We start from the raw sequence: 14,674 nt of genomic DNA, 5'->3' as shown, positions 1-14,674 counted from the left end.
TACTAGTAAAGATGGTCAGGGATACAATCCTATGCTCTGAGTGTCCCTGAACCTCTGACTGCTAGAAGCTGGGACTTGGACAAGAGGGGATGGATCACTTCATAATTGCCCTGTTCTGTTCATGCCCTCTGAAGCATCTGGCATCATCCACTATCGGAATACAGAATACTGGGCTAGATGGACCATTGGTCTGACAAAGTGTGGCCATTCTTATGTGGAAAAGGGATGTACATACACTTGTCTGAGTTTTATTATTTAAGGAGAAATAAATGTAAACAGACCTAAGTCGCCAACTGTAATTTTGCAAAAAAAATAATTCTGAACCAAAGATTTAAAACATTACTGGGAAAAAATCAGTACTTAATCTTGCTCATTTTCATTGAATTTCATGAATCCAAGATCAGAGAATTTTTTGCAAAATAGATTTGACATTTTGTCAGCAGCTACTTTTAAAATGAAAAGAGAAGGGTCCAGGGTTATAATTAGAATCCATTTTGTGTAGACAAGAAACTCCATTCCCCAATTTCTCTGCAACTGTCACAGATGAAAAGTGGTAGCTAATTAATGATATATAGAGAATGAGCAGGCTGAGAATTTACCTGTCTGACTGCAGAGCAGACTTCATTAGCTCACACAAAACAACAGGGATATATCAAACCCGTGGTTTTCACTTATCAAAATGGATTCTAGAGACAAATTTAAAAATTCCCCTCCCCACTAAAACTTATAAAATTAGTGCTCATGAAAGATGCCAGACTGACAGCTTTGGGGATTTAAATATTCTATGTATCAGCAGAAGAGGTATAGTACAGGCAACGGAAACTTTTCTCCTCCTCTGCTCCACCTTGTTATGAAAAGAAATCAGAGAAGAAGGAAGAGTAATTACGTCTCCAAGCCCATTCTCGATGCCTGGAAAAAGAAAGGCAGGAAGAAAAAGAATAGCTCTTAGCAAACATATACGAATTAAACAATACTGGGATCATCAACTTGAATGATTGTGCCTCCTTTCCAACCAACCCACAAAAATGGTTTTGATCAGAACAGGTAAAGGCCTATGAACACAAAAGGATGAAAGAACTCTGACAGGATTAAAAGGGCCTTCTCTCAAGAGAGAGGTGGTAGTTGCTCAGGGAAAGTAGTCTGAGGCATATAACCCCACTGCAGGGTCTGAAGAAGTTAGTTCTGCCTACGTTACTATCAGGGGATGATAAGAGTCTAGGTAAGACAGACATATGTGTGGATTTTTTGTTCATTGTTTTAAAATTTTCCTTTTTTCTGTAATGTTTTGTTCCTACTGATACAATAAATAGTACTTTGGTGTTAAGAAGGTCGCCTGGTCACTATCTGATCACAGACTCCTAAAGGGAAAAACTGCAGGTGCCTGAGCTCAGTCAGGCATACAGGGTAATAACAGTTTATACACAGCATGCTGTAGCCCAGAGCCTGGTCTAGGAGTCAGAGAAATTGTGAAATTCCACCCTGTGATATGTAGAGGAAAGATGCCTGACATCTTAGGGGGCATACTAAGAGAGAAAGAGGACAAATGTCCAGCTAGCCCTGTAACCAGAATTCATTATTCTCCCATTTATAAAGTTTGAGTATGAACAGAGAGCATGAACAAAACTACACAACTGTGTGACTTAGATGACTAAAATACATCATGAATAATCAATAGCAAATAGTCAATTTCAACAGTTTATGAACAACCCAAAGGCTCAAATTTGTTCCCATAAACTCTTAATAAATACTTCTATGTAAAACAAATATAGTCACAAAAACTAGGAGGCGCTCATGAACACTTCTGAAACAGGTGGAAAAAATGAGCTATTATGTCAGTTTAATTATTTGCAACAAGCTAACTCTACCAACAATATAAATCAAACAACTTTAGGACTAATTCATAATCCTTATACAAGAATAAGAATACTCTGAGCTCTCACCTTATGCCTTGTTCAATGAGCCACAAGTTCCAGCAAAAACGTTAAAAGCTAAATATTTTTGGCTCATTTATAAATGTATGTGCTCTGAAGCACCAGAGGAAGAGGAATACTTGATGCTTCCAAGTAGTATGAAATTCATAAGATTTCTGGATCTTGGGGAAAATGGTGTGAAGTGATTACTTTGTTTGGAAATTTTCAGGAATAATGACCTGATCATAAAATTGAACTAAACAAAGCATGTATGCATATACACAACAATGTCTTTCTTACATTTTCACTGTGGAAATGACACACAGCTGACACTCATATGTCTATACTTGAAAAGCAACAACTGTGCTGCTGTAGTGTAGACACTTAGACAGTGACGGAAGGCATTCTTCCATTGCTGTAGTAAATCCACCTCTCCAAAATGTGGTAGGTAGGTCAACTTCTGTTGAATTCTTCTGTCGAGCTACCTGTGTCTACACTGGAGCTTAAGCTGACTTAACTACATCACACAGGGAATGAATTTTTTTCACAGCCCTGCCTGAGCAATGTAATTAAGCTGATCTAACTTTGTGATGTAGACCAGTGCTAAGAAATCCACAGTTCTCTAGCTATGCTTAGGCATTCAACTGTCTTAGGTATTTTAGAAAATCCCACACTCTGCTATCACTCTGTAAAGGTTGCATGCTACCAAGCTCTGGCTGGCAGTTACTGATTGTGGTGCTGTTGCCCTGTGATACTACAGTTATCAAAAAAGAGTAACTGTGCACTTGTATCTTGCATACAGTATTTCCCTATACTGTAGCAGTGCAGTATTTCTCTGAAATACACTGAAACCTGTTTCTAGCACCTGCTGAAAAACTGTCAGTCAAACATCAAACAAACTTGTACTAAAATCAGTGATAATCATGGCAGTATATTGGAGATGGCCCTTTATACTCCTACTTCTCAGTGATATCTCAAATCCCAATTATTTCCTATTCTAAGTACAGGGAAACAGTACAAGCTCTAAGATACAGCTGTGTGGTAGCTGTTGCAAATGTTGAGCTTTTAAGGGTGATCATAATATGATCTACTTTTGTTTCTATATGTGTTTAATGTACAACATTGGGATATACATCAGTCCTCTATACCAAAACCATTCAGTGGTTGTTACTGATTATAGACACCTTGTGCACAGTTATGATGCCTTCCTGTGTGTCCTTCTGTGTCACAATGTCAAACATATCTGTTCCATCACCATCAACTATTCTGTATTCCATTTCTGCATTTTTCCCAGTGTCGGCATCAGTGGCTTTTACACTGCCAATGGCAGTGCCAACTGGGGAAGATTCTGGAATGCGGAGGTGGATGGTGTCTACAAAGAAAAAGAAGCAGAACAAAGTAAGATATGCACAGCAAGTTTCAGAAAGTGCATTATGATACAGTCTTTAATTACATTATCAAATACTATTTGTTCTGCAAGAACTCTGCTTCATTCAGTAGAGAGGGTAGAACAAGATTCTATTCCTGGCTCTGCCAAGACTTCCTAGGTTATGTTATGCAAATCTATATAAATGCATACAGACAAGGGGGACAAATTAAAGTGGTGCAGACAAACTTAATTCTGATATTTTCTGACGTACATGCTTGACTTTGCAACCTTAGTGTTCTTTTAATGTAATATTACATAATGTTAGTACTTTTCAGATACTAATAATCACTCTACTTCTGTATGACTAAATATACAAAATATTCAATCATACTCTGTAGGATATGTATATATTATAGATACAGAATATCCATTTTTCATGTGTCCCACACATTTTATTTCAGTTATTCCTGTGTCCATAGCTACATCCTTGGAAACTCACAAATGTAATTATTTCCTTTGACTCATTAGAGGACTTTTTCCCCTTAAAAGCATCTATCTATTGCTCATTATCTAAACATTTCTATTCATTTTTAAAACATTAAAAATGATAGTATAATGTCTTTGTTACACTTTACTTTATGCCTAATACTAAAAGGGCTGTAATCATAAAATACCCAATTGCTAAAATGACATTTAATTCTAAGACACAAAGTAGACCTATTTTAAAATCCTTATAATTGAATGGCAAATATTTTTCAGATTCTAAATACTAAGGGTGATATCCTGACTGAGCTCCCTGAAGAAAGGACCATTTTTAGTTAATTTTTAAATCTACTTTGACACCACAGAAAAATTTAAATAGAGTTATTACTATTTATTTGGTGAATAAAATAAAAAAAATATTGATTTGTACTTTTAAAATGAATCAAATTGGCTCTATGCTTGGTGCTTTCATTTTCATATTCTAGTTATAAAATTTCACTGGCATAAATATTTGCAAAAAGCATATTTTAAAGCCAACTGCATAACTATTCACAGAAACCAAATTTTAAATTCTCACATCCATATATTTGCATGAGACGTGCAGTCACATTCGTTCTGTCAAGAAACAAAAAGAATCACCTGACTTCTCTGACCAATCACACATAAGTGACCATTTGAAATTCAAGTATTTATCATCAATCCATACAGTAGAAAATTCAAAATATGGCAAATACATCTGAATAACAAACAAGTTCCAGAAAACTGAAAATGGCTCATGAAACTTTCATGAGAAAAAAAAGTGTAGCTAGTTTTTTTAAATCAATTTTTATAGCAAATTAAACATTCAGCATGACTGTTAAAATTGGATGTGCAAAAAAACAACTTTTTTATTAGTTTTTTTTACTACCTAAACTGTCTCAAAAGCATCCCTAGAGCTTTAGCATAGTACTGACAAACAACCATGAAGGTAAAGCAATAAATATCAACAATGAAATAAAACAGAGTTTTACTATACTGTCTAGCATGCTGCGTCCTATCCATGCCATTAATGTATAAGTGTAGGAAGAGGTCATTATCCTCATCTGCCAGGACCTTGAGGAGGAAAAGCCCTTTAGCCACATTGTGTGCTAAGCAGCATTTTTTTTAAAAAAGGACATTTTTTTAAATTAATACAGATGCTACTATGACAATATCCTGCTTCAAAGAAGAAATCTAAGATAGTTACACTGTGTACTGGCTACCCATAAAAACCTTGTTTTCCAGTGGCTTTAGTTAACTAGGGGTACGTCCATACTTACGGCCGGGTCGATGGGTAGCGTTCGACTTCTCGGAGTTCGAACTATCGCGTCTAATCTAGACGCGATAGTTCGAACTCCGAACGCGCTCCCGTCGACTCTGGAACTCCACCACTGCGAACGGCGGTGGCGGAGTCGACGGGGGAGCCGCGGACTTCGATCCCGCGGCGTCTGGACAGGTAAGAAGTTTGAACTAAGGTAGTTCGACTTCAGCTACGCTATTCGCGTAGCTGAAGTCGCGTACCTTAGTTCGACCCCCCCCACTCTAGTGTAGACCAGGCCTAGGTAATGTTACCACAATAGTTCCTAGGCACTCTCTGTGCTAAGCATGGTGAACTAGGGGGAATATTAAGTTTACATTATATAAGGCAAAACTACTATACAAAGAAAGGAGATGAACATGATACCCACAAGATGGCGTACCCAGTAACACAGTGATGCCTTACATCGTAGTGCGGCATGGATTCAGTGTTGACGCAGAGGAGCTTGTTGATGAGATGTACCCTCATAAATTAACAACCCCACTTCATGAAAAACTTTGGCTTTTCCATGTGGGTCTCTCATGCAAATACAAACATTTCTTAGTTTGAGAGATCTGACAGGATCACAGTAGCAAGTACTTTAGCATTGCTTGTTTTGTCTATATGTAGCTTATATTAATTAGTAATAGGGGAACCTCCAAGGTTTGGAGCTTCAGTTGAGGAAAGCATCCAGACGTTCAGATGCTTATCCAAACCTGTTGAAATCTTATTCCAGCCCTCACTAAAAACAAGTCCATGGTTCACGCGTATCCCTTAATCCTGTCCCATCTTGATCCACTCTCCTTTTGCTAATACTGTTGCAGAATGTGTCAGAATTCTGAAATGGGAAAAAACTGACTTAGGCCCAGCAGACTAGAAATCTAGGTTCTGCGTGATTGTGGGATGGTGATGCACCCCCAAGCAAGCAGGATCGTTAATGGAGGACAGTGGTGGACATGTTCCCACAAAGAAAGGCATAAGAAGAATTGGGAAGGTCACTGGCAACCTTCTTCTGTCAATAAAGCTGCGGGAAGACCTAGGCAAGTCACTTGGTGGTTACTCCTGATACTTAACAGAATGGTAGAAAGATTAAAATAGAGGTTGCCAGGGGAGAGGTGGACTCTTTTTGAGGAAATCCATATCAAGGAAACCATCTGGTTCATTGATGGGATAGGACTGAGGTTCAGGCTTATTCTTACTTTTAGGAACTAGTTTATCTATCCCAGTTATTATATAGTGTTTGCCCAATGTAATTTAAACTTTGATATATTGGCTTTAGACTGTACCCACTTAGTGAAAAGCCATCAACCATCACACCAGAGAAGACAGAACACTAAGTCAATTTACATTTCTCATAGATTTATGGGGTTTGAGGTATGCCCTGTTACAGGATGCACAATGGTGACTGAGTATTGTATCTCCAAAGTGCACTTAGCTCTGTTTACTAATATGTTTCTTGACACTCTTGCACCTCAGTGTTTTCAGCTCCATGATTTAGCTCATATTTACTTTGTCATTTTCATTACCCTTCTGTAATATTTAAATCTGTGTACTTTGCTACATTAGTACATAATCTCTCTATAATCTGTTAATGGTTCAAAAATGACAGCGAAATCCCACTGCTCATATTTATAAAATAAATATTTATTCAGTGCTGTGAGAGACCATGAGGAAAGACCATATGTCCCATAACATTTCACAAGACAGAACACATGAAGGGGAAGACTTAAGGGTGCCATGGCAACATTTAGTCTCATTTTCCATATTCTTAGGCGTTTAAAACATACTACAGAAGTTACTTCAATTTGTTTTCTCCAATGAATATAGATATGTTCTAATAACTGTTTCTCATTTTAAAATGTGAAAAAAAATGCTTTATGGTGCATAAGAAACGCTCCTTGAACTTTGTTCTGCACTGCCTTTAATACATGGAACACCATCCCCAAAGCCAGACTGTAAGGCCACTCCTTTGAATCCCTTTGCAAGTCCACTTCTTAATGCCTATAATACATTAGCCAACAGATAATGAATCGCTTGAAGGGCTATTTGGAATGGGGGCTGGGGTGGAGGAGATTAATGGAACTAACAAGATATTTGTATATCATCATCCTGACCTGGTCTGTGGTACTTATATAACTCTCATCACCATAGTGTCAGATCACTCCCCCACCCCCTTCTGTCTGTTTGTTTGTTTTGTCTTACAGTTTAAATTCTTTGGGGCATTAACTCACTATGGGTTAGATTGTGCCTTTAGGCACAAATCAGAGCCAAAGGTGGAACATAATTGGCAACACACAGGCTTATATAGCCCTGTCAGGCACTGTGCCTCAGAGACTAGTCTGAGACTCCTCCTTCCTCCACATTTTGGAGAGTAAGCAATTTACTATGTGCCAGTACCAGCAGCCAACTATATGCTCCTGCATCCACTCAGCTGTGATGGCCAATGTATTTAAAGGTGAGAGGTGGAGGGAATGGGAGGAACAGGAGGGAAAAAAATGAGGCTCCACCGACTCCTTGTCCATCTACTCTGGAGTATACACGTGGAGAGGGGAAATAATGAGCAGGCCACATTCACTTACTCCTGTGCATCCAGGCCCAAGTAGCCTGCACAAGGGACGGGGTGGGGAGAGAGAGAGAGAGTGAGTGTGTGTGTAGGTCTGTGTTCGGCAGAGGGGGAGTCTACCTCCCCCTTACATTCTTGTGTGAGCATGTAGTCTGATGGTAACGTTTTCTAAAGTCACTTTTGAAAACGGGATTTAGGCTCATAAGTCTCTCCAGTGCTTTTGAAATTTTTACCCCAACACACTATATAGCCCTACGTGTTTGAACTGCACCTAGCACAACGAGACCCTGACCTGCAATCCAAATAAAGAAAAATGAGAGCATGTACTATACAATATTGTAATACTTATACTCAAAACGAGTATTATACTAAAATATTTGTGTGTGGCATGCTACGGAGACACGTTAGCGTGGGAGAGTTTAAGCCCTGCTGCTATCTGCGCTTATTTTCTCACACCAAAAGCTATAGCACAGTCTATAATTTCTTGCCTATTAAACATTCCAAAGTTCTATCCCTTGCTACAGAACAACTTGGATTTAAATTACAGAGGGGAAAGATGTGTGAATTGCACTAGCTTTGTGAGTCCAGAGAACTCAAACAAATTAACTTTGTTGTTTTTATCAGCTAGGATGATCCCAAAACAAAGCTCCACTTCTGAATATAACTGAAGTTAGGGAAAGTTTATGTATTGATCCAAATATGATCTTCGTGGTCCCTTCTAACCTTATGATTCCATTTCCTGAAAAACAGCAGCAGCAGCTCAAAACCTAGTGTTATATGTCTGTCCAACAATGGGGATCCTGCTCCCAAAGTGACAGTTATCTGCTTGTGGATGCTTCATGAGGGAAACTAGACAATTTTTTGTAGCATAAGGGAGAGATTTACATAAGGGCTTCAGGGATTTAGGAGCAAAAGGCCCATTGTCACAAATCCCATCAATTTCTAAATTCAATTGTGGACATAGGAGCTGGCTAATGTAACTGAATTTGTATTGGATATTCTTATTGGTAAATATCACATGGGACCAGAGGTAGAATTGTCTAATTACACTTGCATCATTTTGTAACTAAACAGAATGAACTTTAGCTAAAGTCTTAGTAGCAACTGGTGTTCCCAATCATGAGATGAGCACTTGAGAAATTGTGCATGAGCTCTCTGAGAAATGGCCTGGGATTTGAGAGATGTTTATGTTTCTCTAAATGTTCCACAAAAGGATGCTCTTGTGTAATGAGTTATCTGAAATGCAGCTGTTCATGGCATCATGGTTAGTCATGTCAAAATTACAACCAAACCAACAAGCTGGATTTGTTCACAGCTCTGAAATCAGTTCCCTAAGGGACACATTTACTAAAAGCTTAACTGAGCAGTTTATTAGTGAAACCTATTAATACCTAAATAAAACCTAAATAATTTGCTGGGATATGTAATGACAATGTACCATCATCAAATACTGGTTAGTCATAACAATCCAAACACCACAAAAACTGAAGTTATGCATTTCATTTTCACAGTTCTCTAATTAGCCCTTTATATTCTCTACATGCAGCTGTTCTAGGATAAGGCATCTTTCTTTTCCATCACAAAATGCATTTTTCCATGTCAAAATCACAAGTGGATTGACATGCTGAAGTGGTATATGGGGACTCCAATCCTTGGTTGCACTCAAGATACTTATGCCACTTTGCTGCCACGAATTGATGCTAAAGCCACCTTAGCTGGCCATTCCTCCATCATATGATGATCCTCATGTTCCTACTCAACCTTCCTTCCTTACAGATGGGAAAAGGGGGTGGCCAGAGCATTCTAGCACATTGGTGTTCCCCATCTTCCAGACCACTTTCTTGTGGCTGTTATCAAGTTACTCGAATTTATACACTGGGACCAGCACCTGGTTGGTCTAGGAGCAGGTACCCTTTGTGCTCCCAACAGAGCTGCACCAAATGCCCTATGCCTGCAGCTGATGATTAAGCTCACTGGGTATTAACAGTGATCAATACCCTGAAGTATCTGCAGTAAACACTCCATAACGGACATCAGTGTTGTCTTCACTGGTTTCAGAAAACAGATGTTTATCTAATAAATTTATGAATCTAGTGAGACTGTCCAAATCATGAATCTGAAAAAATGTGTGGCAGATTTATGATTATAAATTCATTAACATAGTAAGAGACTGTCAATTTGTTTAAGCTCATAGACATATGAAGAAGTCAAGAATCATTTTAATGTTTATTTGCAAGTTTTAGATGCAATTTAAAGATTTTTTTTTAAATCAATACTACTTTAGTAGTGTCATGAATCTGGCAAGTTTTCAATCAATTTCATGAATGCTTTAAGATTTGTGTGTCTGGTGTAATGTAACAAAGCAGGTGCGGGTATCAGCAGAAAGAGAGGGGTAGCCATAAAAATATCCCCAACTGCAAAGTAATACAGTAAAAATTTGCTGTAGATGAAGGGCTTTATAATGACTTCCATTTGAAGTCCATGGAAAGATGCCTACTGACTTATCTAGGAGTTGGATCAGGCCACAAGTGTATACAATTAATATAAAAGCTAAAAAGTCATAGGTATTCAATGAAGAATTCAGTTATAGCAGTTCTGTAAAGTCCACTCAGACGCTCAAGACAACAGTCTGGCCCGTGCTAAAATTAAAAAAGAAAAAGGAATAAACAGAAATAAGCAGCTGCATCTATATTTAGTGCCTAAATACTGTACTAAATTTAACTGCTGAAGCCAATCTGTGAGGCTTTTGCCCTGCAGTTTGCAGTGCAGACAGCACCTAGAATAGTCTTCCGCAGTAGTCTGCAAAACTGCTGAAACCAGCAGGATGTAATACTTTTATGCACAAAGCATCAGAGGTGCCACAATCCTGTATGTGCAATGTGCATCTACAGAGAAGTTAACATATCAAAAGAATTGCTGTGGAAAAGTGAAAGTAGATAGCAAGTGACAGGTGAGTGGCAAATTCTACCCAGGGGAAATAATTGTAAGTACCTAGAACTGTCTTTGATTTATCTATTTTGAATTTACAGATGAAGTTATTTCTCAATGTAGTCGCATGCTATTAAATACAAACAGTAGACAAATGGCTACATATTAACTGAAGTGGTAGCAGAGAATTTAGAACAATACACTGCATGTTATTTCATAATGAACGTGCTGAAGTCAGAGATAATGGCCCTGATTCTCCTGTGTCAGTAGAGAATTTAGATGCAATGCCTGCAATCTCAAAAGCAGGGAGCTTTGTCTGGACTGGCAGGAAAAAGGGGCAGTGGCTCCTTTACGGGTTCCCTCTCTCTTGAGGGCTGGGAGAGGATTGATCAGCAGGGGGTGGGAAGGAATCACCTGAACTGGTGGGTGGGCAAAGTGGGGCTCAAGTAAGTAATTGGTCCCTGTGCACGAGGGGGTGGGGAAGCCAAGATAATTCCTGGCTCCTCCTTGTGGCAGGTATTTCGTGCAGGCACTGATTGCAGAGGGGATACAGTTCAGCAGGAGTTGGAAGTGAACTTAAGGGAAGATATTCCATGAAGAAGCTGGACGACTGAACTGGGGCTCTTAACATTTGGCACAGCGAGGCGATGCCCATCGTTCACCAGCCCCACCACTGAGTGCCAACATCAGGCTGGGAACAAGCTGTGGAAGGGTGGGGGGACTAAAGACAGCCCTGCATGAGGTGCAAGTGATTAAGGCAGGAATCACGACCTGCGCTGTACAAGGTAATGCTGAACAGTTCCCAGAGGCGTTAAGCTAATAAAGTTGTGGCCTAATTAAACCACATCATTTGCATCTCGTCTTTCTTCCTGTGTGTTCAAGACAATTATGCACTGCCTGCTATTTCGTAATGAACTTGTTGAAGGCAGAGATATTGGGCCTGACTCTCCTCTGTTGTGCACCAAAGCAAGTCAGGCATTACATCATTGAAGTTAATGGAGTTGCACCAGGATAAAAGTAGTGGGAGAGAAGAATGGGAATTATTTGCTGTTACAGAATCTTGGGCACTCTATAAATGTTCTGGCTGCAATATATGCAAAATGTTTTCAATGGGTACTAAAATGTTCACCTACGTAAACCATCCTCCCACAAAGAATTTTCAAGGAATATTCTAACAAGTTTGCAATATAAAGACTCGAACAATTACAGGTTACATAAATAGAGGCTAATAATGGTTTCCTATTCTAGTTTGAGACAATGAAGGCTTGAAAGCTGTACTATCACAAAAAGGTTAAAAAGCAGTATAAAGTGCTTTGATAAGTTTAAGCTGTCAAAAACAGTGATGTTACATACCATTCACATTCACTTTCGGAAGTTCTCTGCATATCATCTTTTATAGCACTGTGTCTATACAAATACAGATCTGTCTGGATTTCCTTCAGGTAATTCGTCCCCAGAGTTGGGGTCTTCATGATTAAACGTTTAAGCAGGGACTACAGTGCACCTATTTCCTCCTTGCTAAAATTAATACATGTTTTGTTTTCCAGTAAGAATTAAAAATGGTTAATCTATAGGTAACAGGAAGGAAAGAATTGCTCTAATGCTCTTATGGTCCTGCCTCTCTCCTCACCCCTAAATAATCCTGAAAGGTATCCCAGGTTTCCTTTTGTTATATTTGATCATGTAACCATTTCCCTGAACAAAGGAGTACTGTAACATTTAATTTTCTACTTTAATAACAGTGAATAAATCTGTACATAAGCCTTTTGTTCATGTGTGCCCCATAATCTAGATTTACTTTAAATTAAACCAGATGGCAATTGCTTAACTCTTTAATTCAGAAGCTTTTGGCATGCAGGAGGACTATTAAATATTGCTTACTCTGGGGGAATCGCGGCGGATTGTCGTTGACATCAGTCAGTGTGATGTTCACCGTAGTGGTCCCTGATAATCCACCCATCTGGCCTCCCATGTCTTTTGCCTGGATAACTACTTGGTACTGCTCCCTGTTTTCTCTGTTCATGTTTGGCAAAGCAGTCCTGATGATGCCTTTAGAAAAACATGTAAGCAATTGTTATCCATCCCTGCATTTTTGACACGCACAGTACCACGATACTGAGTCTTTTCAGTGTGTCTTTAAAAACATATTTTTCAAGCGTGCATCCACTATCAATGCAATCCAATTATCTGTGTATCTCTGTGAAGTCTTCCATACAGCTTCTCTCTCTCTATGTACAATGATAGAAACAAATATATTAGTACTACATTACAACTTTCTAGTTCCTACCCAAAACAATACAAGTAACTTATGTTTTATTTAGGTAGCTGTAATATATATGGTTTTCACATTTATTACAAGGATTGTAAGTTACTGAAACACAGGAAGTAAGAAACATTGTAGCCCTTCACTGCCTGGCTTTGTACAAATCTGCTCTAATTTTGGTGAGTTTTCTAGAAGAAAGAAAACTACTAAGCTTGTGGTAGACGAAAACAATATCAGCTTCCTGACCTGTTTCTGGCTCCACAGAGAAATATGGCTGTCCCTGAAGTATGCTGTAGATGACACGGGCACTGTTTCCATATGAAGGGTCATCGGCATCAGTAGCTGTGACTTGCACCACAGAAGTACCTGTAGTATCCAAATTCAGCTTAGTTCTGCATGGCACCAGAAGGAGGAGCAAAAGCACTAGTTTTTATTCAAACCCCATTGAAATCTTCATTGACTTCTGCATCACAGGGACCTCAGTTTGCTCATCTACATATAAATTTGTGATCAATTTAAAAAAAAACACAGTATTTACTTATTCAAGTTTTAGGATCTAGTATGAAGCAGCTGGGAACTTGTTTCCTTAAATCTGAATAGATGATCAGAACGAAGTTAGTAAAGTCAAACCAGAACAGCAGCAGAGTTTAATGCATATCCTTACATAATTATTATTGGGTAATAACCATTGTTTTCTTTTAGGTTTTTTAATATAAACAAGTGTCTGTGTTTCAATGACACCAGATTGTCTCATAAATCTTTCTGTGCACCGATATCAATGACTATACAAAGATCCAGGAATATTAAAGGGACAGCAGATTGAATGGTTCACCCAGATCTGCACTTCTCACCCTGGTGGCAAGAAGGAGAAATAAGCCACCATTGCCTCTCCACTCTAAAGAGAAAAACAAATACATATTACATAAAACATGCATATTTACCTAAAAGATACATTTTGAAATGTCTTAATCTTCTACACTTCATGGAATAGCATGGCCATTTCAAACTTTTCTGTGAAATAATCCCTCCCCAAACCCTTCAAGCATCCTCACTATTATTTCTTTTTGCAGCAGTGGAGATTCCCCATCCTGTTGAACTCCAAATGATGGCACTTATAGTGATGGGGAGTATCATGATTGTTTCCTATCTATTGTAGCTCCATATCCTGCACACACATATATACTTTTGCTTCTCTTGTTCTGAATTAAAAAATCATCTATCACCATGGGATCTGCCCGCTTGGCTACCCATTGGACTTCTTGGGGACAGGAAGTCCTTCATATACATTTCTTCTCTTGTTCCAGTTATCTTCCCTCTCTTGCATACCTTCACCACATCACTGCATAATATTGACACCCGTGACAACAGCAACCAGAATCAGTTTTCTGTCCTTTCACTGATGAAAGTGATGATGGGGTGAACCTAACCACTGATCCTAAAAGCAATTGTCATGGCAGGGTGTATGGGATAAAGGTTACGCTGTTACTTTGCTTGGAGCACAATTCTCTAAAAGGTGCTAAGCACTCTGATCCTGACCTAGCAAATTACTTAAGCACATGATTAACTTTAAGCATGTGAGTAGTCCTGCTGATGTCAATGGAACTATACATATGCTGAATGTTAAACACATCCATAAGTGCTTCGCTGGACCAGAACTAGAAAGCTTAGCATCTTGCAGAATTCAGTCCCTACAGAGCAAACAAGAAATGACTGAGCAAGGGGTACCTCTAAAATAAGGCAAGAGCATGTCGGGAGGACATGCTTTTTTATGTTGATGTTCATATGAACACTTAAAAACAGAATGCAGAATTCATTTAAGAAAATGGTATTGGGAATAGAAATC

At 38.7% G+C, this 14,674-nt stretch overlaps 1 protein-coding gene across 2 annotated transcripts in view; it reads right to left on the bottom strand.

Annotated features, from left to right (window-relative positions):
• The window catches only part of LOC123365255 (cadherin-10), a 148,385-nt gene that overhangs the window by 34,387 nt on the left and 99,324 nt on the right, over positions 1–14,674 (bottom strand). For both annotated transcript variants that reach the window (XM_045007970.1, XM_045007971.1), the window contains exons 4-6: positions 13,078–13,197; positions 12,450–12,617; positions 3,095–3,282 (exon numbers count right to left, since the gene is read on the bottom strand). In XM_045007970.1, coding sequence (XP_044863905.1) covers positions 3,095–3,282; positions 12,450–12,617; positions 13,078–13,197 — 476 coding nt within the window. The remainder of the gene's footprint in view (positions 1–3,094; positions 3,283–12,449; positions 12,618–13,077; positions 13,198–14,674) is intronic.

Source organism: Mauremys mutica, chromosome 2, assembly GCF_020497125.1.
Source record: "Mauremys mutica isolate MM-2020 ecotype Southern chromosome 2, ASM2049712v1, whole genome shotgun sequence".
NCBI lineage: Eukaryota > Metazoa > Chordata > Testudines > Geoemydidae > Mauremys > Mauremys mutica.
This window is presented reverse-complemented; position numbering and strand designations above follow the sequence as displayed.